At 44.4% G+C, this 26,265-nt stretch overlaps 2 protein-coding genes across 3 annotated transcripts in view; both read right to left on the reverse strand.

The window, feature by feature from the left end:
- The window catches only part of SPECC1L (sperm antigen with calponin homology and coiled-coil domains 1 like), a 120,934-nt gene extending 119,895 nt beyond the window's left edge, over positions 1 to 1,039 (reverse strand). Inside the window, exon 1 of one of the 2 annotated variants that reach the window (XM_059713521.1) lies at positions 914 to 1,039. The gene's annotated coding sequence lies outside the window, so the exon portion shown is untranslated. The remainder of the gene's footprint in view (positions 1 to 913) is intronic. The other variant, XM_059713522.1, reaches the window with a different exon arrangement.
- A 10,558-nt stretch (positions 1,040 to 11,597) lies between these two features.
- BCR (BCR activator of RhoGEF and GTPase) overlaps positions 11,598 to 26,265 on the reverse strand; it is a 135,497-nt gene continuing 120,829 nt past the window's right edge. The window contains exons 19-23 of the mRNA XM_006266967.4: positions 24,954 to 25,093; positions 23,294 to 23,428; positions 22,667 to 22,772; positions 21,330 to 21,492; positions 11,598 to 20,437 (exon numbers count right to left, since the gene is read on the reverse strand). Of these exons, the coding sequence (XP_006267029.1) occupies positions 20,348 to 20,437; positions 21,330 to 21,492; positions 22,667 to 22,772; positions 23,294 to 23,428; positions 24,954 to 25,093 (634 nt within the window). The 3' untranslated portion in view covers positions 11,598 to 20,347. The remainder of the gene's footprint in view (positions 20,438 to 21,329; positions 21,493 to 22,666; positions 22,773 to 23,293; positions 23,429 to 24,953; positions 25,094 to 26,265) is intronic.

Here is a 26,265-nt window from a genome sequence, read left to right on the forward strand (position 1 = left end):
TCGCAGGGAGGGGCATGTGCCCCCCCCCAACTAAGGCGGTACTAGTTGCCCATGGGAACTAGCACTGCTACCCTTAAAAAAGGTGGAAAAGGAATAAAAAGAAGAGACTCAAATTTCTGCAACACCATACTTGGTCGCAGCCAAATCCATCTGGCCCATGACCCTGTATGTCTCAGTGGAAATGAATGCTGAATACAAGAATATCAGTGTAGAGCCTACCCAGTCTGATCGGCCCCCTCCCGCCCTCCCTTGCAATTTCTGGTGCTGTCAGAGCAATGCTGTAGCCGTGACTGTCCAGAAGTTATGAGACAGGCAAGGATTTGTTACAGCGAGATCCTTAACCGAACCAACAGTGTAGATGGGGGAGAATCAGACAAGCTGTTGAACGCAAGACAGTCGTCCTCAAGGCTGACCTCCCCCGGCACACGGCAGAGCTCAGGAGGTCCGCCCCAAGGAGGGCCGCCTTGCATTGGCGAAAGCTTGTCCGACTTGGTCCCAGGATGGACGTCGACAGCCCGATAAAAGATCTCACCCTAACAAATCCTTAGGACGGCCTGCCGAGACGTCCCTGCTGCCGGACGTATTCCCGGCTGAACCTGCCCCGGCCTCCGTCGCAATCGGCCGCTGCAACACCGGGTGGGCGCGAGCTCTGCCAGCCGTCCCATCCCGTCCGTGACAGGGGAGGAAATAGCCTCGAGTGGGTCTCACGCCTCGTCTAGTCGATGCCGCCGCGCGCCCCTCGTGCCCCTCAGCTCCCGCCAACCTGCCCCGCGCCCCCATCACAGCCCCCCCCCGCCGGGGCTCCCGAGCGCGCGCGGGGCGAGGTCAGTGCGGGGGGTGCGGAGCCCCGGCCCGGCGGCGCCTGCGTGGCTGCACGACCCCCCCCCGCGGCCCCCTCAGGCTCGGGCCTTACCGGGCCGCGCCGCCGCGTCCCGCGCGTCCGCACCGGCCCCGTCCGCGGCCCCCGGGAAAGCGGCTGCGGCCCCCGACGGCGGGGGGGGCACCACAGCCCTCAGACCCCTCCCCTCGGCCGAGCCGCCACCGCCACCTCACCGCGCAGGCGCAGGCCCCGAGGGGGCGGGGCTCGGGCTGCGCAGTACCGCCCCTGGCAACGCGCATGCGCGGTACTTCCCCGCGCTCCAGCAATGGGTCTTTAAACTTCCACCTGCTGCTTTCGGTCCGTGGCCGGGTCCCGCAGCGCCGGGGGTAGCGGCCACGGCCCCGCTTGCTTTCTCTTCGCCATTTAGTACGTTGCAAGCCCGTCTCATGCTCCCCCTCGTGTCTCTTTTCTGCCTCCCAGTTCATCGGATTCAACTTGAGCAGGGCTCTCTAGCCAGGCAGGATGGCGGGGGTTGTAACGCTGAAGGGTTGCACTCCAGTTTTCTGATTCGTATGTTCAGCCGGGATGTGAGGAAATCCCGAGGGCCCTGTTGAGTCCTAGGGACCATCGTTTATAAAACCGGTCTGATAAAAAGTTTTGTCCTCATGAAACACCTGTGGAAATGTTTTATGTCCTACACAGCAGTGGCTCTGCCTTTGCCCCTTGTGTAGTGATTAGGCTCCTCTCTCCAGCTGGGAGAGGAAGTATTTTATCCCAACTTTTACAAGCATAAGTTACTACTGGTTTCCCTCGCTTTATGTTGTACGTCGGTTCCTGGAAAGCGGCGCATAACTCAAATTCACATAAAGGGAACCCACTTTCAATGTAACGAATAGGGATACGTTCCAACACCTCGACTGTACTGACCCCCAGGCCCGTTTCTACCATTTTTACAAAACAATTTTGGTACTCGCCGACAGCAGAGACGGGTAGGACATAAGCTAGCGGGATGCATAGAAGCCTTAATGGGGATGGCAACTACAGAAACACGTGTCGCAGGCAACGAGTGAGGAGCAGAGAGTCGCACGGGAAACTATATTTTGGTGCATGTCACTCCCACAGTGCACCACACAAAGCAGCTGACTGCGGGCTTCCACCACACCCTTCGCAATCACATAAGTGAATTTATCTTGCATATAACAAATTTTCGGTATAAAAAGGTCATTGTATAAGAGCAAACTCGCACATAGAGAACCTGCATAAGGCAAGGGAGACCTGTACACGTTGCAAGATTATAGAGAATCATGTGCCATCATTGCATTGTGCAGAGCACCCATGAGATGTACCTTAGAGAAAGGGACTCTAAACCTACTCATCAACCGCACTCCCTTGATTCAAGGATGATCTCTACTGTGGATAACTGAAGGTGTCTTGAGCTGACTTCAAAGTTCAATCCTCAAGCCACAGACCTGTTCACAGAAGTTGCGGGTCATTCTGCAGAGGACAGCATGCCGTAGGCTAGGATTTTTCTCCTTTTCTTCCCTCTGTTCTCACTTCTGTGCTTCGAGGGCAAGACATTTTACCTCAAAATGGGCTGCCGTCTGCTGCTTGGTTGAGGTTGCTGCAGCACTGGAGTCAGTCAGTAGCCAGCTCCTCTCAACTCTCTCAACCAAATAGGATCTTTAGTCATCCTGTGTAATCTCTCCTCATACAGAAGTCCCTCCATACCTCTCATCGTCCTTGTTGACCTCTGGTTTTTCTGTTTCCTTTTTCGACAGGTGAGGATCAGAACTGGGCACAGTATTCAAGGTGTGGACACACCATGGATTTATAAAGAGTGATACTTTCCGTTTTAGTTACAATGTCTGTCTTAATAATCCTTAACATTTTGTTTGCTTTTTTAATGGCAGCTGAGCACTGAGCTTGTTTTTAGTGAACCATCCATAATGACTTCCCTTCACATGCCCTGCAGATTACATTGACTGGACTAAAATGGCTTGAGTTACATTACTACTGCTTGTTGATGCTGCAGTTACAGCCAGGAATGCAAACTGCTCCCTTTTGGGATAGATGCATACCCCAGAGAGCCAGCTGTACCTTTTCCCATCTTGTTCAACGTAACCAGACTCAGCGATGGGAGAAAGTTCAGCCTAGGAAATTCCTAAACTGGCAAGTGCTTTGTCAGCCTGCTTGATGTCCTATTAGCTCTCACTTTAGGTTTGAACCTTGACTGGGATTTTTAAAGGATAAATGGATACATAAATGACTGCCCTGCTCTTCTGAGTCCCTATGGTCAGGGCTGCTGAGCCACTCTTTTCCCCAGACCCAAGAGTAGCTCAAACAGGCTCTTGAGATTCCCTGATTAGTAGCATAGCTATCCACCCCAACCCTCGACACTGCTCAGTGCAATAACAACATTTTGGCCTGACCCATCTACCCATATATATGGCTGTTCCAGTCACTTGGTTTAAAGCAAGGCCCAGAATGGCAGGGTCTGGCTTTCCATCCTAAACCCTCTCTGATGGAACTTCAGGTTGATACTTGTTCATCCTGCTCAGCAGTGTGATAATCCCTTCAGCTTTGTATAGCTTAAGTGTGGGCTCCAAGGGACACTTTAATTTTCAGTATTCTAAAAGTCAACATGAGCAATAGCTTTTCCCAGAGTTTTCTTTAAAATGATAAGATGAGAGGATGTTTTCTTTCAGTTGTGGAAAAGCTCAGTTTGAACAGTAGAAACTGTCTTGTACTCAGCAAACAGTGCACGTCAGTACAAATTTTCAAGACTATAAAGAAACTAACATTCCCCTCTCTCAAAGGTTTTAAGAGTAAATAAATATTGGTTTACTTCAGGAAAATAGCAAGCCTTTGCCTTTGGGCACAATTTTTACCTACGCTAAAAGACAACAGGGTGGTTTGGAAGTAAAGCAGTGTTTTGTCAAGTACATATCTTGCATGTTCTTTAGCTACAAAAATGGTTTTTATTGTAGGATTTACCATACATAAAATCCCTCAGATACCCAGAAAAAATGGATCTACCACCAATGGCACACACATACACATCAACATCAGTAACTTGTAAAAAGGTCAACAAAATTATACAACAGCTGCTTTTTTTCACCTTCAAAAAACATCCTGTTAATGGGATATAATAGTCCTTTGAGGTATAATAAAAATGCTGAGGAAGCGCTGATTGCTCAGGAGGTCAGTGGCTGAGATGTAGCCAATCAAACGTTCAAATGTATACTAGCTTGCTGGCTAGTGGTCATAGTAGGTCTGTACAGAAATATAGGCATTTTTGGTTTTTATTCAGTATTAGGATCCAGTCAATCAAGTTTCTCTAGGTTTGGTATAGTAATAGTACTGCTGATATTATTCCAGTAGTCATTATTTGAATCATCATTGTGCTTGACAAAAAATGTGATTTGTATACTACTGCAGATGTGTTGGAATTTGAATTTTGGATTGGATTTTAAAACCTGACCATATCTGTGGTCTGTGTGCTGGAAACATGCAACTCCAGCAACATGAAATCAGTAAGGGCACTACCACTGGTTTAGAGCTGCTAAATGCATTCTGCATTGTTAAGTCTCACATTTTTCATTTTAGTCTGGTAATGTTCTCACTTCTGCTTTGTAGCAACAGCAGCATTGTCCAGCTCCATAAATTAATAATGAGCAAGCTACTGGCTGACAAGGCAAATGCCTTATGTCCTAGTTCAAGAACTAAAAAGGTTACTAAAGCAAAATCTGTATAGCAGTTCAGTGCTACAGCCTGCCAGGTAGCAGTCTGTTTCTAAAGGTAGGACACCATAGCAGATGGCTAGCACACCTTAGGTAAGATTGCAAATCCTTTTTTGTAAAGGCTGATGTTCCTTAATGTTCTAAAATGCATGTGCTTAGTCCAGCTGCCCTCAAATTTGGTGTGGGTAACAGGAATGTGGCATATGGTTGTATTCCAAATTTGTGCTCATCGGGAAAGGGGGGGGGGTCCTGACTGATCCCCTGTCCCCTCTTGTGAGCCAGAATCTAGGGATCTTTGCTGCTCTGCTGTTAGCTAGGAACTGTGAAGGGCACTATGAGCCCCTCTCTATGCCTCTCAATCAGAAGCCCAGATTTGGAGAATGCCTTGTCATTCTAGATGCAGAGCTGAGCCCTTGGCCTTGTCCCCTGTGCCTGTGTTGGGATCTGTGGTATGGGGCTCTGTCCCTTTATGGATGTCTGAATCTTTCCTCACCCCCTCCATGTGAGCCAGCAAGAGAGGGGAGGTGTTGCACCTCTCTGTGGGGAGTGGGGAATAGCTGTGGTGGAAACGTACATTGTGCACACAAGGCTGAGACTGCGCAGGAAAAAGTTTCATCACCAGGTTTTCCATTTCCCATGGAAAAACAGAAAAAAAACACATATTTTCCCTTTTAGCCCAGGAAAATGTGGATTTCTCATTTTAAACAGAGAAACATGTGGATTTTGCCCTTTTGCAAAGAGCTCTCTGCAGGCTGGCAGAGTTCCAGCCTGCACGGGGATTCAAGGGAGTGGAAGGAGGGCGGTCAGGCAGGGGGTGCCATGTGCATGTGCTGCAGCCAGGGCGCAGGTGGTGCTGCAGGGGAGCAGGAGGCTGCGGACCCAGGTCTCAGGCCCTGTAGCCTTGGCAGCTGGTGGCCCCTCCAGCATTGCTGGGAAGGCAGGGGGTTGTGGGTGGGGGATGAGAGGCACCAGTAGGGATGGCAGGGATGGCGGGGAAGGGGAGTGAGGGGCATCAACAGGGCCAGGGGGCTGGGGTGGCGGGGAGTGAGGGGCTTGGACCTGTGTTCTGTGAGCTAAGGTGGCAGGGGGAGCTCTGATTTTCCATGATAAAAAACCCAAAATCAAATACCAACATTTATAGGTATTTAGAATTTATTTCATTCTAGTGATCGAGGCACCGGTACACTTCCAAATTGTTTTAAAACTGTAAATCTATATACATATAAAATGAAGTGTATGTCTGTATGTTTGCTTATAACTCGAGAATGGCTGGTCCTGTCTACTTTAAACCTCCCAAAATCACTGCCACCCGAGGAAAATTATAGGCGAGTTATTTTTCACTTTACCCTGTTTGGGGCTTCCAGTGACTATTTAAGGGAACAATGCTTTTCACACGGACAGCTATATGTGGCTTGCTCCAGAGTTAGTAGTCAAAGAGGGTTGAATATACTGGCGCTAACAGGAAACACCATGAACATTGTTTACAAAGAAGTTCTATAATAAAGATGATTCATAGATGTTAGGGTCGGAAGGGACCTCAATAGATCATTGAGTCCGACCCCCTGCATAGGCAGGAAAGAGTGCTGGGTCTAGATGACCCCAGCTAGATGCATATCCAAACTCCTCTTGAAGACCCCCAGGGTAGGGGAGAGCACCACCTCTCTTGGGACGCCATTCCAGACCTTGGCCACTCTAACTGTGAAGAAGTTCTTCCTAATGTCTGTCATGACCCAAAGGTCTGATTTTGTGTGTGCTTCGGCACTCGAATTATCCCCGTGGGATTACAGCTTCATTGCACGGTGGAGTTTTGCTGCGCAGAGAACCCGTGTGCAAAGGAGAGAGTTCCCGCCACTTTGCAGCTGTCTTTGCAGGGTGCATTTTCTTTGCAACACAGAAATGCACGGTGCAAAGAGTTCCCACTCTTCGAATGCAAATTTGTGTCCCGCTATTGGCTAGTGCTAAATTATTCCCACGTGGCGGCTAGCGATTGGTCTGCTAGCTGTATAAGAGGCTTGAGCAGTTTTCGCCCAAGCCGAAGAGGACTCCACATCCATCTCGTGGGGATTCTGGGTGCGCAGCAGGGTCATAGAAGCCCTGTGTGTTACTCAGAGGAGTTTGGCGGCCTGATCCACCGCCCACCTCTTCCCGTCTTCGAGCGGTAACCTTTTATAAGACGTATCGACGAGTTTTGAGGTGCGCTTGTCCTGGACATCCGGAGTTCTGTCTGCGTGGAGCCTAGCAAACTCCACGCGATTGTTCGTGTTTTCTGTTTGTAACCGCAACTCAAGCAAGTTTTCAGCCTGCACCGCGACCATCTCGGTGTAAGTAAACAATCTTAAAATCAACCGTTAAGTGTCTGTGCCTAATTCTAGCTCGGCGCCCACCCTCTCCAACCCGGTGTGCCCGGGCTGCCGGCCACAGCCCGCGTGCAGCGCGACAAAGGGCCTGGGTTCGCACCCGGCGCGCACAATGTCCAGTCTAAATCTGCTCTCTGCTAGCTTGTGGCCATTATTTCTTGTAACCCCCAGGGGCGCCTTGGTGAATAAATACTCACCAATTCCCTTCTGTGCCCCCGTGATGAACTTATAGGCAGCCACAAGGTCGCCTATCAACCTTCTCTTGCGGAGGCTGAAGAGGTCCAGGTTCTCTAGTCTCTCCTCGTAGGGCTTGGTCTGCAGGCCCTTAACCATACAAGTGGCCCTTCTCTGGACCCTCTCCAGGTTATCCGCATCCCGCATTCATTTGTATGTCATTTGAAATGTGGCTCCACGTTAAATATCAAATGTCAAATATGTTGTATCATGTTCTTTAAAATAAACAATATTTTTTACTTATGTTCTATATTATATATGTTAATGTGTATATATATATATATACACACACACACACACACACACACACACATATACACACATATCCATATACAGTTGATATATAACTGATAATTATATATCAAAACATTGTGTTCAGCTGATACCCCTCTCTCTCTCTCTCTCTCTAGATATATATATATATATATATATCTAGAGAGAGAGAGAGAGAGAGAGAGAGAGAGAGAGAGAGGTATCAGCTGAACACAATGTTTTATTGATATACTAGCGGAAGGACCTGTTCTTCGCCCAGGTCGTTATTTCTGTAAGTGCAGTGTTTGTTTATTTTCAAATAACCTAGTATAACATATTTACATAAAAAATATTGTTTATTTTTAGATAAAGAACATGATACAACATATTTAACATTTGATATTTAATGTGAAGCCACATTTCAAATGACATCCAAATAAATTATCTTCATTATAGAACTTGTATATAGATATATAGATATATAGATAGTGGCCTGTCATTTTAATAACAGATTTTGGGATTTTAATCAGAGAATTTGCTTTTTTTTTTTTTTTTTTAATTATTCAGAGAATTTGCAATTTTTGTTTAAATCAGCGAAAACCAGGATCTCTATTCATCATTAGTCTATTGCCAGCATGGCTGTTGTAGCAGAGCCCCCTAGCGTACACACAGAATCTGACACCAAAAGACCATTTCTTTCCATAATAGGCACCTATGAAGGGTCCCTGAGGAATGATAGGGACAGCAGCACATAAAAAGACTTAGACTTGAGTACCATGAGGACATCTGGGATGCCCCAAACAGAAAAGACAGCTGCTATGCTCCACTTTTCTGCAGGAGTTAGAATTTTCCAGGATGGGCAAGGTTTATGTTACAAGGCCCTGTACGATGTGGGCAGGTTGCTCTGACAATCTGATTCTGATGGATAGAATCAAGTCATGGTGATGGATTATGGAAGATCAGACGTAATTCAGAAGACCTAGAGTTTTAGAGAAGTTCATCTAAAGCTAAGACAAACAGGTTAGATACTCATTGGATTCCAACTCCCTGCCACAGGGGAATACAAGTAAGTCTTCATTCCTTGCACATAGAAAGCTCACATTCAAGAGTAGACTGTAAAGATAAAAGCAAATGCTTCTTACATGGCATGATACAAAACTTAATTCCAAAGTCATGGGAGTCTGTTGCTTTCATGGTGAGCTCGATCACTGCCACAGGGAGAATGTTTTAACACTTACTCACCTTCCTTAAATGCACAGTGACCGCTGCTAGAATTTGATAAACACTCAGCTCAGAGCAGCGTATCTGAACAATTAGATACAGTTCATCTGATTAAACTGTTTAGTAGGGACCCTCTAGACATGGCATGATTGCAAGTGTTGATTAATTTGTAACAGTGAATGATTACACTTGAATCTTATTTCTTCTGATTCAGATATTCAACCAGAGTTTCTTAACTGTGAGAAAATCTTGTGGGTCATGTTGAATTTTACTGGACTGGTATTTATAAAAACAGTCCCTGAAGAAATTCTAATAAAGTTTACCCTTATAAACACCAAGTGGATTTTTTTTTTTTATCCTATTTAACGGGCAGCTCTGCCTTTGCCCTTTGTGTAGAAATACACTCTGCTGCCCAGCTCAGAGAGGAAGTATTTTACCCCAACTTCGCAGAGGAATAAGTTACTACACCTGTTGCAAGACTGTAGAGAATCATGCCCTATAATTACAATTTACAGAATACTGATGAGACATACCTAGAGAAAGGCACTCTACCATAAAAGAGGAAGCCTGGGAAAGGTGCAAGCAGACAACAGCAGAAATCATCTGTATTTATAGCTACAGAAAGAATAAGAAAATACTTATTGTATTGATTAAGAGTCCAATGTAATGTTGCTTCCATGGAAATCCATGGCGATTTCATTATTCACTTCAACTGGAAAAGGATTTGACCTTAAGAACCCTGTGGCCCTTTGCAGACAAACATATCCAGGGCAATTAAGAGATCTGTGAGAAACCAGCATTTGATGGGAAAAGTCAACAGCTCCTTGCTTTCAAAAGGGCACTTCATAGGTGGATTTGGAGACAATTACAAGAGATAAATCTCTCCACCACTGTGCCAAGAAACTCATAACAGACTGTAAATAATTTAAGAATGCAAGGGAATTTACCAGTTCAAGGATACTGTGTTGCATCTTCTACATGTAGCACAGAGATGTTCTAGGACAGAGGTTTCAAATTGTTCAAGATTCAAAGAACCCTCCTAAGCTTTCACTCATTTCTTGGCTACAAAAATAAATAAATAGGAGCAATTCTTCTGTTGCAAATAACTCAAAAAACTACGATAAGTCAGAATGATTTTGGGACTATGGATTCCTATTTTAAATCTCTGGATTTCTCTTGTGAATCATTCATAGGTGTTTGCACACCTAACTCCATTAATATTGTGCATCATCCTTAAAAGGATCTCATGGCACCCTGGTTGAGAACTGTTCTAGGGTGACTGAACAGCAAAGGTACAGGTTTTAACTGAGTGAGAACCAAGTGCGCAAGACTTCCAGACCAAACTGCCTGTGCAAAGAAGATCCTGAAGAGGGGAATATACCTCCCTTTCCTGTATTGAAGGAAGGGAGTTTCATATCCTCTTTCTTGCTCAGGAGTTAGTATGTAGGCTCTTCTTGGCTAGCATCCCCTTCTGGTTTCAATGTATTCTCAACCAAGAATGCAACCATCCATTTCAACTAAGCAACAGCCTCAAACTCACTACCCCCACATCCTCTGTGTAGATAAAATTGAACTTAAAAATATTATTTAAATATTTTTAAAGGATTTAAATTTAAATTTGAATTTTAAAGAGATTTAACCACTTCTGAAATTATAACCACTTCTATTAAGGCCTCAACTTACTAGAATCTAGTAATCACTTTTAATTAAGTAAAAATATATTCAAGCAGTACATGTTTGCAGCAACAATAAACTAGCTTGTGACAGCTTCTCCTGATCATTAATTCAGTCCAATAACTAATTCACTTGTTCAGAGTGGAGAGAACAGGAAATGTTGTCTATATCCCACCGATACAATTGGCCCAATAAAAGATATCACCCACCAAAATCCTTGCTTCTCACATTTTTCCTGGGCCATCATAGCTACATCACCCCAATACTACCACTCACCATTTCTGACATAATAAAGCATGCACATTAAGATTCTCAATAAATGCTTGTTAAATTATATTACTGCTTAAATGTGCACATAGTGAAACCACAGACTAGCAAAGAGAAGTACCAAATTTAGCATAGAAGTTCTCCTGTTGGAAGTCAACATGTTTTAAAAGTTGCTACCCAGTGAGACACTATCATTTTTAAGGTGGATGCATATCTAAAAAGAAGCAAAAACAAAGCAAGATTAAAATTAGTGCTTTGACACAAGATTTCTTTGCTTGCTGATGTAACTCAAAATTAAAACAGGCCCTTGAAAGCACCTTGATTTTAAATCAATCTTCACCCTGAGGTGCCCTCAGATACAGGGGTGGGCAATTATTTTGGGTGGAGGACCGCTCACGGAGTTTTGGCAAGCCATCAAAGGCCGCATGATAGGCAGCTAGGGACAAATTAATATCAATTTTCTAAAATTTTTAGGGCCCCCGCGGGGCCGTAGAATGGCCTGGCAGGCCGCATTTTGCCCACCCCTGCCTCAGAACATCTTTGCCTTCCAGTTCCAAGAGCCTAAGGACAAAGCGAACCACTTCATCCTCTCGGCAAAGTGCCAAGTACACCGGGATTGCTCAACGTAGAAATGGAAGACCATGTTTATAGCTTGTTTCATTTTGAGGTACGAATCCTATCATGAGATGAGCCCAGACCTAAACACAGACAATTCTGTACCTTCCATCGCAGTGCCTGTCTCGTAAACTGCCTATCAATATATCTTCCAATTACTTTGAGTTAACTCAGTGACATCCATGTCTTGGTTCATGGAGTTTATTTAACCCACCATTCAATTACTGTTTTGTAAACAGGTATACTTTCAAAGTCAGCAGTTATAAAATGAATAAAATGAAAAATTAACAAAACTGAGATTAAAAATTAAATACAAACTTTAAATTGTACACTATTCACTATATCAACTACCATTCACACATTCAGCCCTGCACAAATCTACAAATGACTTAAATTAAAACCAACAAAACAGGCACACATAGATACAGATTTTTATTTAACATTGTGTACAAACAAAGGCTACAAATGCCTTAGATTTTTTTGTCCAAATACAGGTTCTGGATCCCATTTTTATACCATTTATCTTCAGAAAATTAAAAAATCCAGACTGACAGTTTGTCATTTGTACAGTTTTTCTCTGCTGTTTTCTTTGGGCCTAATTCTGAGAAAGGTGGAGCCCTCTTACATTGCAGCACCTTCTAGGATTAGCCCATCTATTTTTTGTTCCTTGAAAATAGAGCCCTATGGAAAACTGAAGCACTAACAGCAGTACAGAATGTCCAGGCAGCCTCCCTAACCTGACGCAGGGTCATGTTAAAACAGTGATAACAATAGCAACTCTGTGGTGAAACCCAAAATTATCCACTGACAATCAACAAGGGTTTTTTTTTTCTTCTACACCTGATACTTCAGCACTAATCATATAATTTAAATTGTATTTATAGTTAAATAAATAGTTTTACCATCTTCCTTTCCTCTGAACCTTGCATGGATTATAAACACTTGCAAACAGTAGAGGTAAGAACAAAACAATACAAGTTAACAAAGGCAAGAGAAGGCTTAGTTTGTTTTTATTTTTATTTCTTCGCTAAACACAGAAAGAACACATGGTTCATAGTGTCACACTCCCATTGTCTTTTTTAAATTCACAGTTTCCTTCCAACACCATCTGTTATCCAACACTACAATTCAGTGTCCTCTTCTTGCACTTTCCACCCTAATATCTAGGCTTGGATACGCAGCACTGACAAGATCTGTTCTTGTGTAGTAAGAACGTGATCCAATGCTCCAAGCAAGTGCAGTTATTGTATAATATTCACAAGTGTTTAAAAGTTACGAAGAAGCCCAGAATAAGCCCACTCTCAGGCTGTAACTCAGCCAAGGGCCAGGGAGGAGCTAGGTTAGGAAGTACTGCTGTGAAGAAATGCTCGTCTCCTGTGGCTCTTTCTACATGATGACCCATGACTATTTGAAAGTTTTCAAACATGGTTATAGTCTCCTCCAGCTGATGTGGATTATGTCCAGACCTAACAGGACTACTGTAGGTCCAAAGGGTTCTCTTTGCAGACTGGTGCATGGTCCTTCTTCTAGTTGGGGAAGAGAAAAAGTTGAATTTGCTAAGGAGTCCAAACTCTGTCTCTCCTTTAGGATTCATACACATCTGGGGAAATCAGGAGGTGCTCAGAGCCATCTGCATAGAGGCCTCTGCAGGATCCCCAGACTCAGTGAACATCTTACACAGAATCTTGGTTAAGTGTTGCAGGGAGCTGTCACCATTTGGGCACAGCCAACTCCCTCCATATGTCAATACAGAGAAACAAGTGGGGTCTGGGGCACAATTGCTTTCTAAGGCTGAGCTGTGAAGACAATTTATCTGGCAGCATCTTGGGCACAGATGACTCAAGAAATGTTCTGGCCCCTCTGTGCTGAGAAACTGCAATAGCTGTCCTAGCAACTGGCAAGTAGCTAGCCATGCCTAACCAAAATGATTGCCTTCTGTGACCAGACTGGCTCTGTTGATGCAGAGAGAGCAGTGGACATGATATAGTTCGACTTCAGCGAAGCTTTTGATATGGTCTCCCACAACATTCTCGCAAGCAAGCTAAGGAAATATGGGTTGGATGAATGGGCTATAAGGTGGATTTTAGAAAATGGGCTGGATCATCGGGCTCAAAGGGTACTAATGAAAGGCTTGATGCTCAGATGGCAGCTAGTATCAAGTGGAGTTTCCCAGAGGTCAGTCCTGGGGCTGGTTTTATTCAATGTCTTCATCAACAACCTGGAAGATGGGATAGAATGCACCCTCAGCAAGCTTGCAGATGACACCAAACTGGGGGGAAAAGTAGATACACTGGAGGATAGGACTAGGATTCAGAGAGACTTAGATAAATTGGAGGATTGGACTAAAAGAAATCTCATGGGCCACATCTAGACGAGCACAGCTGTGGGGTATGTGGTGCCACAGACCCATCTGCGGTGCCACACACTGCACTTTCAGGTGTTCTCTGTGCTGCAAAGTAGCAGCATGGGGGGGACCCCAGGAAATCCCGGGGTCCAAAAAAAACCTTCGGGGGGGGGGGGGGGGCTGCACAGGAGGAAGCAAGGTCGTGCACATGGGGGCAGCATGCATCACCCAAAACCAGAGCCTGGCCAGCTGGAAACGCACTCTGGCTGCTGCCCAAGATCTGAATGGCAGGAGCACCGTGGCTGCAGCTCCCCCAGCCACCGGGACCCCAGGTAAGGCTGCTTGGGCCAGCACAGTTGCTGGCCCCAGCTTCCCCTACCCACTGGGGGTAATCTGCTGTGCTCCAGACGTCCCCAGGGAATGTCTATGCTATGCGCCAAGTAGGAGAGGCACACGGTGTGCTTCTTGGCCCCAGGGAAAGAAACATTCATGCTCGTGTGGATACAGCCATGAAGTTTAACAAGGAGAAGTGCAAAGTCCTGCACTTAGGACAGAGCAATCCCATGCACCAACAGGCTGCGACTGACTGGCTGAGCAACAGCTCTGCAGAAAAGGACCTGGGGACTACAGTGGACAATAAAATGAATATGAGCCTCTGCCCTTGTTCTGAAGAAGGCTAACATCATACTGGGAGTACACTGCCAGCAGATTGAGGAGAGTGATTATTCACCTCTATTTAGCCTGGTGAGGCCACATCTGGGCTCCCCACTACAGAAAGGATGTGGACAAATTGGAGAGTCCAGCGGAGGGCAACAAAAATTGTTAGAGGCCTGGGGCACAGGACTTATGATGAGAGGCTGAGGGAACTGGGTTTATTTAATCTGAAGAGAAGACTGAGAGGGAATTTAATAGCAGCCTTCAACTACCTGCAGGGTGGTTCCAAATAGGATGGAGCTAGACTGTTCTCACTGGTGGCAGATGACAGAACATGGTGCAGCAAGGGAAATTTTGGTTAGTTATTAGTAAAAACTTACTCATGAGGATGGTAGTAAAGCACTGGAGGAGAACTACTGATAGCTTGGGGCAACCTCTTAAGGGCAGTTATGTTCAGACACACTGTCCTAAACTTAAAGCAGAACCCAAATGAATTTCAACTAGGTTTCATAATGATGTTGTAGCACAGTTTGGTCCACTCTGTACCAGATGCCTGAAAAATCTTTTAGGGCTATCAGGAGACAACTATTCTATGTAAGTGGGTCACTCAATACAGGAGCTTCTGCAATGCAGGACAGGATATGGCTCAAATTTGTGTTTGACAAAGAGGGCTTATTTCTCATGGTAAGGCAGAAGGATTTAGAGGAAGGAAAGCAAAGGGTAGAGGGCAAGAAAAGTATATGCATAGAGTCCCTGCCTGTATGTTCTGCAATGATGATCTACAGGTTCAGCACAGTCCATTTGTTCACAGAGAATCAGCAATAAGGGGCATCCCAAGTCACGCCCATGTTTGCTATTCCTCAGGAGCTCCATTGCTGCATTTTGGGTGGCCCACAGAAACAAGATGAACTTTCCAGAGATATGCCCAAGGGAGAATGAGAATCGGGACATTTCTCTTCCCTTCTTCATAAAGGTCACTTTAGTCTTACTGCTGTAACCACTTCCCAACAGTAACTTTGCATGACACTATTCTCATGGCCTGGAGGTTGGCTCTTTCAGCATCTCATTTAATCTAATTTGCTGTTTCCAGCCTGTGCTTTATCTGTTTGTTGCATCTTTTTTTTTGTTGCAGTCACTGTGTAACCTACAGAACCTTTCTCCTCACTGAGGACAGACACTTTGGATAAAACAAGCGACAAGATGGAATACTCAGCATTGGAATTGTACTGGTTTTGGTAGCGAGAGAGGAGGATTGCAGCACATCAGACCCAGCAGGTGACAGGCGCTGAATGCCTGTGCTTCCCGTAGTAAAGTTCAGTGAACTACTGAAAATACACTTGGCTCAGGGTGTATCTGAGGGCACAGGCTCTTTGTATGATATTGAACAAGAGGCAGCTGCTTTGCTTCTTTTAACGCTAGACCATATGATTTGCAGGATTCCTAATTGTTATTTTAAACCCTGCAGAGGTTGGTAATCCACAGCTCATCACCTCTAGGTGCCTCCTTTAAGGGAAAGCCCTTTAATTTCAAGGCCAACCTGGATCCCGCCTTCCATACAACAAGCAATAATATAATCAACCTGAACACACGCTTTTCATTCCAGTTTCATGTGAAGAATTAGCACCTCTAACTCCAAAGCCTCAGTGTCTCTCTCTAAGCAGCCTGGATTTAAGAGAGGTGTTCCACACGCATCGGCAATTTTTCAAATGAGTAGTGAGAGCAGCTCGGCAAAGTTTACAGAGACAATGGAAACCAGAAAAACAAAACTAGGCTGCAAACCCTAAATCCACTCGTCCACATGATTTGACTGTTTCTACTTAGGAACTGTCCTGTTCATTTTTTAATTTCTTCAAGGGACAGAAATGAGTCCCTACAAGAGTGAATTCTTCTGCTTTCTTGTAACGTATGCCCGTTGCCAGCTCAGAAATTCCAATAAAAAAAAATGTTAATGCCTTATGAAAGACTTGCCAGAGTAAGAACTGGGAAAGGTATTCCCTTTGGACACAAGTAGGCACTAAAATAAAGGAAGGACTGAGCAGTGAAGGATAGCAGGAGGGGTTTTTTAATCTTTATTAAGATGCAGATTTTAGGCACCTTGAAAGGCCAAAGCTGTTCATTTTCTGCTCCACATGTATTTTGAGGAATGGCACAGTGCGAGAAGTGAACACATACCGTAACGCCCTCCAGTGTCGCAATGGGTGGTGAGCAAGTTTGAAGACCCTTTATGTGCTTTACAGAACAGTACATTTGTTTAAAGGAACCAATATATAAAAGAAACATAAAACAAATCAGAAAACAATTCAAGTGAACAAACAGCATCTCCAACAAACACAATCCACAGTTGCATCACGTAGTGACCTACAAAAAGTATTTGCAGTTTCATTTCACATGGTACATATTGATTGCCCTGTACTTTACTTGGCAACTGAAGGTCAGAGTCAAGCCAGGCATTAGGCATCAGTGAATGGGATCAATGCATTGCTCTATGTTGCCCTTAGCTGATACATAAAAAATTAGCAGCATATAAAGTACAGCCTGATTTAGCCTAACAACTACCTCAGCTCTTTACATTTACTCTTTTCAAGAGTAAAATGCACCAGCAGCATTTAAATGGATGTGTTTCAGTTTGGTTTCAACTAAGACACCTTTTCCCCCCAATATAAAACAACACGCAAAACACAAAGATAAAACAGATCTAAGCAGTTATCACTGGTCCTTATACACTCTTTTTCAGGGTTTATTTGTTTGTTTTACTTACTGCTACTTGCTGGTTTAAAGACTTACTCCAGATTGGAAAAACATCCACATAATTTTTTTTAAAGCTATTTCTAAAGGCAAGGGCTCTGGTGCCTTTTCTTTTTTAAATGATGTTATACAGATGATATTGAGATTATCTGAATAATCCCAGATGCACGTTCTCATGTTTTAGGTTTAAGCAGCTGAAAGCTATGGGCTTGGAAGAGTTTATTCAATACGTTGGTACCAATTCCCAGCATACATTACAATCTATCCAAGAAGGTTGAATCTTGCCAGTTCTCGCTCTCACACTGCTGATGCTGTGTCTTCTAAAATGTACGATGGGAGAGGCCAGTTTTCCTCCTGGGAAGCAGGCCTCTCTGACACTCCAAAGGATCAGTTCTTTTTCATTTATTGTGTTGAGATGTAAGAAAACAGTGGGCAAAGGGAAATAGCCTTTTGTGAGTTTTCAATTTCGGGAAACGTAGTCCCCACACAAGACTTACAGCTGCATCTCTAAGGAAAGTTTAATTAAACCACTCCCACATTTCAAACAAATCAATGACCCTGCCAGTATCAGAGGATGTGCTATTTTTCCAGCCCAAAATTACCAGCTTTGGGGAAAACATACACTTGTACTCAACAAAAATAATTAACGGGTTACGTTAAATTAACTCTTGACACTTCTTCTGATCCACATGCCTGCATGTTAGATAGTGTTTCATTAGAATCACACCTTGTACTGTACTAAGAGACTAAAAGCAACAACCTGGAACAGTAACCAAAGCAAAAAGCAACTTTCTTATGGTTACATAATATAAATCAGCAATTTAATATTAAAATTACACTTCCTATATAAATAAAAATAAAAAAGTCCGGCAAAAGTAAATTGGCACAGTCATTATGGTATTGCTTTCCAGTTTAAACACTGCAACCTGCAGCCACAGATTATAAACACCAAAAGGAGAAAATTATTACACCACTACTTGGAGCAGGAGTTTCAAAACAAAGTTATTTGCAGTGCTGCTGCCTCAAACATACCAAACTCTGAAGTCCATGAAGGGACGGGTGGGTGTGCAGCTGACAGTGAAAGGATTATTACAGATATGCTATTAAAACACAAAACACAGAAAAGCGCGAAACCAAAGTGTGTTATTGGATGGCATCACTTTCCTTGAGATAGCTTTCAGGATTGGACCAATTTTTATCTATTTTTCCCCAGTGCCCTCCACCCCCCTCCCTCCCCTATTAAAAAAGGACAAATTTTAAGCCTTCAAGTTTCCTTGGCTCCACCCTCCTCTGTGCAAATACCTCTGAACCATGCACATTTTTTGGCCTTAGGGTTTCTAACAGAAAAGAGGGTTTAAAGTGAGAATGCAGTGGAAATACAATCCAGAGAAGGATTTTCTAGTTGTACAACACACAGAGGTTTTGCTCCCAGACCTAAGAAGGGAGGGGTGCTAAGCAATATTAAATTCCTATACGAATCCTTACAATAGCATGCAAAATGTTGATATACTCACAAAATCGAAATCATTTCTATTTGTCTTCTTTTGAATTTGCAACTTCACAGTACAATAACATCTAATAGTATGCAGCAGTCAGAATTAGAGTGACTACCAATTAGTTTCTTTGCTTCCCCCCCCTTGTTTGGAAGATTCCTCTGTCATTTTTCACAATGGAGAGGTTTGAGAGACCTTCTGAAAATTTGGCATAACAGGATTGGTTTTCTCTTTAGTATATCCCTTAAATGATGCTGATGATTCAACTGCATCATTTCTTTTTTCAACTGGCTTCTTCCCTCCCAATCCCTCCCACCCCTTATTCTATTTTTTTCTCTTCAAGCTGCCTTTTTTTTCAAAGCCAGGATGGTGATGGATGGTCATAACTAAAGTTGACACTGCACAATGGGGTGAGTTGTAAAGGGGGAGGAAATACCTTATGCAGCTGGAATCTCCCCTCAGATGTTTGGCACATCTGCTTCATGACCAGAATAGCTCATTCTGGTCTAGATACCAGGCAATTAACTTATGCTTACAATTCCCAAGGCAAATACTGGTCCCACTTCTACCCACGTAAGCCATTCTGGTTACACTAGTAGAAGCAGAGTAGGTATTATGGCCCCTTCTCTTGTATTGCTGTGTAGTTCCACAGAAATTGCTGCACAGCTCTTAATTAAAACAGGGTTGGAATTTCTGAAGAATACAAAATGCATGCTACCTGTGAAATTGTCCATGTGATAGTACATTCTGACACACCAAAGCATTTGTGCCAATCAGAAAAAAGACTCTTGGAAAAGCAACATACAAAGTCTCGAACAAAAGAAAATGGAATTCAAGTTTCAAAACAAACTTTTCTAAGAACAGTTTAGAGTACGCAGCCAGCAAGAAAGACAGCTGTTGATTTTTTGTCCCCAGATGTTTGAAGATACTTCAGTAGGTGTTTTTAGTGCTTATTTTTGCACCAGTGCTAACATGCATTCATATGAAGAGCTGGGAGTTACAGCAGCCTCACCAGTTCATTTCTGTCCAATTTGAAAAGGGCCCAAAAAAAATTACTGATCCTCTGGAGAGCCCAGCCACTCCTTTCTGACACAGCCAAGCACGCTTGCTTGTTCCAGAGAACAGGCTCATGGTGCACTCGCCCTGCCTGTTGACAAATGGCAGGGAGGCCTAGGCTTACTCATTGTATCATTGCAACTGAGGCTGGCTCCTTTTAACACCAAAACAGTGTCAGAAGTGCAACAAAGAGGCAAAAAGAGGGCTGCCCCTTCCCTCAAGTTTGTACAAACCTTTACAAGGGAAGAAGTGGGCAGGAGAGAGACAAAAAAACAACAGGTCCAGTTGTGCACCAAACTTCTGGTGTATTGGTTCAAAAACCCTGTTCAAATCAAGGCCTGAATTTCTGAGTGGAGGGAATTGTGGCTCCCCCTTGCTGAGCAGCGCAATCCCTTGTAACCCAGAACAATAGCTTAAAACAGCAGTTATAAAATGACACAGTTGTGACAAATCCTTTAAACACCCCCTTACCCCAGGGCATCCTGACAAGTGGTCCAGTAGAAATCTTGAAACTTCTTTATGATAAATTAACTCCATAAAAATGAGGAAAATCTTCTGTCCTATTCCCAACAAGCACAGCAGCTGTGCCCTGGGTGGCCTTCATTAAAGTGTCTATTGCTCCTTCGAGTGGAGGCTCTTAGCACAGTCTCATGTCCTGTCCAATTCTTTCCTGTTCTTACCGATCAAAACGAGAGGGAGTTTCTCCTTTCTCTTCAGCTTGTGTCTCTGTGTGACAAACAGCAGAAGCACTGAAGGCCACACTTCCCTGCGAAGGGAGCAGGCCAAGAATGTCTGAAGAACCAGTCTTCTCACTCTCAGAGTGGCAGGTTCACACTGAGAGCAGTTCTACAAGTCCCCTTGCTAAAACCAGACCTCTATACCTCTGTGGAAAAGAGGATGCTTTGCCTCTTGCTGTCTGGGGTGGGAATCGTTTCCAGCTGCAGGAAGTAAAGAAGAACTTGAACCTGGAAAGAAAAAGGGAGTGAAACTGTAAAACCACTTAATTCATAACTAGCTCAACTTCTGTTAGAGGAGAGGACAGGATTTTTAAACTGATCCTCTGAGGAGCTGCATACATCCTTTTGTTACAGTGTGTAATGGGACCTTGAATACTGGAACATCTTCAAGGGTTCAGTGGTTCTCTGTTCAGTCCACAGATTAAACCAGGGCATGTGAAGGCCTCTGAATTCAAGATAAGTCTGCTTTCTGAAATCTTTTTGACTCATAAGTCACCTTACCTAAGCCAAAGAAGACATCAGGCTCAAAAACAAAAGTAGTCTCTGTGCTGGAATTCCCTATTAGGCTCTGAGCAGGCCTCAATGCTGAAGACTTCTGGAACCGGCAGAAAGTCTTCCTGGGTGCTGGTACCCCAGATACAAGGAATGGGACGTTTGTAAGAAAATGCCAAAAAATCCCTTGGCTTTAAAATCAGTGATATACTGTGGAAAAGCTGCCAATATTTACCATAATGCTTAGGTACCCACAAACCTGTGACGCACAGTGAATGGGGCTACACAGAATGTTTGCAGTGACATCCATGTTAGCACAGATGTGAGCTGAACTGTCACAGCAAATACTGGGCCAGACTGGGTTTAAGGCACTGTCTAGCCTAACCTGGCTGAAAACTGCTTTGTAAAAGGAGTCTCTGGCATTGCCACAGGGCAGGTCTCTAGCACTGTTAGCCACCAGAGATTTATAAAAACCATTCACCCTGACCACAAACATTTCTAGATAAGCTGTTATGTAAAACAACTGTTATGTAAAACAACTGTGCCAGAACCTGAGGGCCAGAGCAGCCAGCCTGATTCCCAGAGGCTAAGATACTACCTCTAACAAACACATTAATTATTGTTTTACCTGGGACATGACTTCTAGTGACCAGCTGTCAGTCATTGTTATGGGCTGGGTTGGGTTAGCAGGAATTTTACTGTCCTTCTCTGAGGGTCTCAGCAGCGTTGGTCCAAAGACAGTTGCCAGATTGTGCAGGGACATCTTGTTGATGCTCTCCCTCTCAGCAACCCTAGGAGAAGAAAAACAACGGTGAAGAGGATTTTTTTCTAAAACTGGAAGCTCAAAGAACTTTATTTTTACCTCCCAGAGTTTAGGCAGGGATGTTCTCACTAACATATGTATGTTTGGAAATATTATTTATATAATAGTAATGCCTTATGGTGCCAACCACGGTAAGAGCTATTGGATTGTACAGATACTGAATGAGAGACGACCTCTTCCCAGCCAGCTTAAAATCTAAACAAACTAAAGGATGGAAGGAGGGGAAGATTTTCATCCTAATATTACAGATGGGAAACTGAGACTTGGTAGTTAATGGACTTGCCCAAAGCCAAAAAGAAGTTTGTAGCAGAGCTAAGAATTGAATCCAGATCTCCTGGTCTTAATTCCTAAGGCCACCCTTTCTCCCTACGGGACAGTGTTTTTATTTTTATTGTTTTAAATTTTTAATTAAAATCTAAAATGAAAACACAATGTCACAAACCTGCTTATTTAATGAGCACTGAATTTTCCAAGCGCTGTCCTCCACTTTCATAACAGAACTGTCCTAACATTTCATAACACAAAAGCCATCATATAATTCACCCTTTGAAAACTACAAGAGTGACAGAGATAGCCCCTAAGCAAAGAGGAGACATTTATCACAGGAGAGTGAATCTTACTCAGTAAGGGACACCCCTGCAAGGAACACAAAACATGGTGCTGGCAGTCCCAACAGGCAGGTTATGTCAGAGCACTGACCCCATTAAAAACCAGGCTCAGAAGGGAACCATTGAACACAGTCTTCAGCTTTCAAGAGTTATGTCCAAAACCTTTGCCAGTGATTGTCTCCCAGAAGCAAGTGTGATTTCACCAAGATATTCAGATCCTTTTTTCTTTTTTTGGTTTTTTTTTTCTTGGGGGGGGGGGAGGGGGGGAAGGATTGCAGGAACTCACATTTTCATTGGTTCCAGCCTTTAACATCTTTCTCCCCTCTTCCTTGAGCACAATTCCAGTGCCATCAATAAGTATGGAATTCAAGACTTAGCCCCTTACAAGACTAATTTTGCATGGACTACTCAATAGTTATTAAGGGAAAATCAGCAAAGGTGCCATATGGATAATTCAGCCCATAACCTCTATCCAAGATAGGTCTGACTTGATCTACACAGTTAGCGCTCCTGTCTGAAGAGTCTCTGTGTTACCTTTTTAAATGGTCCAGAAGGAAAAGGAATGTCACAAGGTTAGGTTCTGGAAGTGACAGCAATAGGTTCAGCATGCAGCTTTCCTTTGCAACCGGATCTGAAAGTGCTGCAGGAGAAGAACACGACCACACAGGAAAGGAATGAGAACTTAATGGACAGCAGAGCTTGCCAGACCTGCTAGGTGATGCTTAATGTTTTGCAACAATATCACAAGCAAGAGGCTCAGTATTCCCAGGCACAGCCTCTCTCCCCCTTGGATTTTCAGTTTTCCTTTGACAAGGGAATTAAGAATCCTGTCCTCTGTGCAGGGGATGCCAAAGCACTCCAGACCCCAAACCAATGAGACACCCCTGCTCTGAATCAACCTCGGAAGTTGCAACTCAAATCCTTCTAAACTGGACCTCTCTTCCATTCTTAATGTCCAAAACTCAGCCTTTTTGCACCTTTCCCCAGTCTAAAATCTAATCAAGGTAGGATTCAGGCTGATTAAAAAGCAAGAGCTCTTCACCTCCACTGTATTACAGTAATATTATAGATATTACTATTAACGATGCTGAAGTGCCTTTTTAAAAAAGGAAGCACAATGTTAATCTATCACATTTAACATATATTTCTGCTGCTACACACCGATGCCCTCTGCAAAGTTGGGGTACAGTTCATCTGTGAAGAGGGGCTCAGGCAGTTCTCTGAAATACAGCTTTAATGTCCCAGCAATGGCGTTAACATCCATCTCACTCATCATCACTGACACATCTTTGTTGTCTGGAAAAGAAACCAAGGAGATAGGCATGTAATGAAGTATTGGTCTTTTGTTCGTTTTTCTGTCTGCCTCTATTTTGTTCCCTTTGTTTATTCTTTCTCCTTGCACAAAAAGCAGATGCTCACTGCCTGCTGTTACTGTGCTTGGGCTGACTGCAACATTCTCCATTCATCTCATCCCAGTGCCACGCAGTGGATTACATTCACTGCCCTGTGACCGCTAAGCAGCTATAAGCCCAATGCCCCTGAATCAATCAGCCTGGGTGAGTGGTAAATCCAAAATACCCAGAAGTACTTCTACTTTGTCATTATCCTGGGCCAGATCCAAAAGCCAGCAAAGTCAAAAAAGGGCTTTTCCAACGTCGTCAATGAAATTTGGATCAAGCCTCGTATAAGTTCAATTAAATGCATTTCTGTTCCCTGTTTGGACCATCCCAATACTCAGAGATGCCCTCAGCTTCTTCTGATAAGAGCTGTGTTAAAGGAAGCTATCTTGTTTAGGTCTCTCCTGAAAAACCCAGGCATGGCTCACAAAGCCTAGTGTATGAATGGCTTAAATGAAAGCAGTTATGTTGTATTATTCTTAATGTAATACCGCCCTTCCTCCACCACTGAGTGCACACATGTACACACATATACACACCCGCTGCTGGAAACTCAGACTCAGCCACATTTGAAAAGAGAAGTTTCACAGTCCCAGCAAAGGGAAATTGCAAGAAAGGTGAAATTCAAGGCTTGACACAAGGTGTGGCCACCACTTCAGTCAAAACAGGGCTCAGCTAGGACTTCACCAGTGTCCAGCCCTTGCACTGGCCCCTTTGACAGGGGCAGAGCTGGGAAATTCCACATGCAAGGAACAGACACTAAGTGCTTTCCATTTGTTAAACCATTTTGACCTAGCAATCCCTGCTGTTATTAGAACACACGGAAAATACAGCAAGACCACAGGGCCTTATGTCATCCATGGTTGTCAAAGGATTACTCTTCTCTTTGTACAGATGGGCACAGAAGGAACAGAGAAAACTTGGCTCCTTCCATGTTGTAGGGAAAACCAATGGCAGAGCTGGGAATAGAACCCAGGAGTCCTGGTTCCCAGTTACATCCTGGTCAATCAGACCTCTCTATCTCTATTGAAACCTTTAAAAAATCATCTTGTAGGGCTCCTTTAATATGAAATGCACAAGCAGCTGCAAGTGCCTCACTCATCCCAAGTCGCCAGGACCATGTAGGAAGTGAGGCTTCTGGCTGCTCCCACTTCCTCTAGGGAGCGTGAGGCAAACCACCAAGTTGTGCCTGCCGGGCAGAATAACTAGTATATTTCTCAGGGCAAGGGTCCAGTCCATTGTGCATGTCTGTACCTGGAGATCACTATTAAAGCCATTGTGTGTTTTAGATGATAGCCCTTGTGCCAGCATCTCCATTTCTTAATGCTTCCTGGGCTAGGCACAATTAATGCAGTACAGCAACCTGAAAGGGCACTTGCAGTGGAGTGCCAGTGGGGAGGAAAACATCAGGAGCAAATACTTACTGACATCGAAGGCAGCTTTCAAAGCCTGGATATCAGTTGCAACCCCTGAGACACGATAAATGCCCACTTCCTCCATCCCACGCCGCTCTATCTCCTCCACACACTGGCGCACAATGTAAGGCACCTTGGATCTCTCTCTCCTGAAAAAGTTGGGAAGAAGAGTTCAGTCCGGTGTACATGGAGAGAACACTATTACCAGGCTCACATTAGGCAGGGGGCAGAATGAGACCACTCCATGTCAGTGGCTCCCAAACATCATGTAGCCTCTTCTCAACCAGTTGTGCTGAAGTGAATGGAGCCCAGTTACCACAGTTGAAGAGCCCCTGCTTTGAATGTTACTAGTTTAAGAACTAGTAAGAGGTAAGGATGTAACCACTGGATTCTCCCTGTCATATGGTAGTTCTCCATGGAGCTTGTTTTTTCTGAACAGAAAATTTAGTGGAACTGTTTTTGTAGCAATGTGGTGAACAGGCCCATCTGTGCACACTCCCACCCGCACAGAACCCCTCCTGAGGGGGGACTGCAGCTTCCGAGAGAAGAACACTCGAGCTCATTAGTATTAATTGCTAGGGCTGCGTGAAGCTTTGGTAGCTGATTCAATTCAGAGGAGATTCGCGGACCAAATCTCCAAATCTGAACTGAATCGGGAGACCAAGTAAAAGCTCTGAATCGATTTGGAAAAGCTTTGGAAAAGATCCGGCAGATTTGGAGATTTGGCCATAGACTAAACAGGCAGCTACAGCTACCTCCAGCTGGTAAGTCTGTTGGGGTTGGGGGAGGGAAGGGGCGTGGGGGAGGGAGGGATTGGAGCTGGGACTGGGACAAGCTGCCCAGCCGGGGGGGGGGAGGGGGGGGTGTGCTGGTGGGGTGTGGCTGTGGCAGCGCTGGGAGCAGGGGCTCTGCCCTGCTGCCATTTGCCCAGCTGGAGTGGGGAGGGGACATAGGATGCAGGTGTGGCTCGCTCTAGGCGGAAGTGTTCTTTTTTTGGGGGAGGGGGTTCATTTTTAAGTGCCAGGACTAGGTTGGGGCCGGGTAGGGCAGCCATGGGGGCTTCTCCCACAGCTCCCACAGTCCAAGGAGAGGCAGGCACAGCTGGAGGAGCCGCCTGGCTGTGCCCGTCTCTCCCCAGCTAATCCAAATCAGCAGATCTGTCCTAATCAGTGCCAAATCTTCCAAAGCTGATTTGGCAAAATCGATTCAGGACAGTGATCCAAATCTCTGAATCAAATCACTGTCCTCCAAACAGGCCAAATCCAAATCTGAAATGAATACTTCCCTATTTGCCTATTAACTACATGTATTTACAACCAAG

The sequence above is a fragment of the Alligator mississippiensis genome, chromosome 10, assembly GCF_030867095.1.
Source record: "Alligator mississippiensis isolate rAllMis1 chromosome 10, rAllMis1, whole genome shotgun sequence".
In the NCBI taxonomy this organism is placed as follows: Eukaryota; Metazoa; Chordata; order Crocodylia; family Alligatoridae; genus Alligator; species Alligator mississippiensis.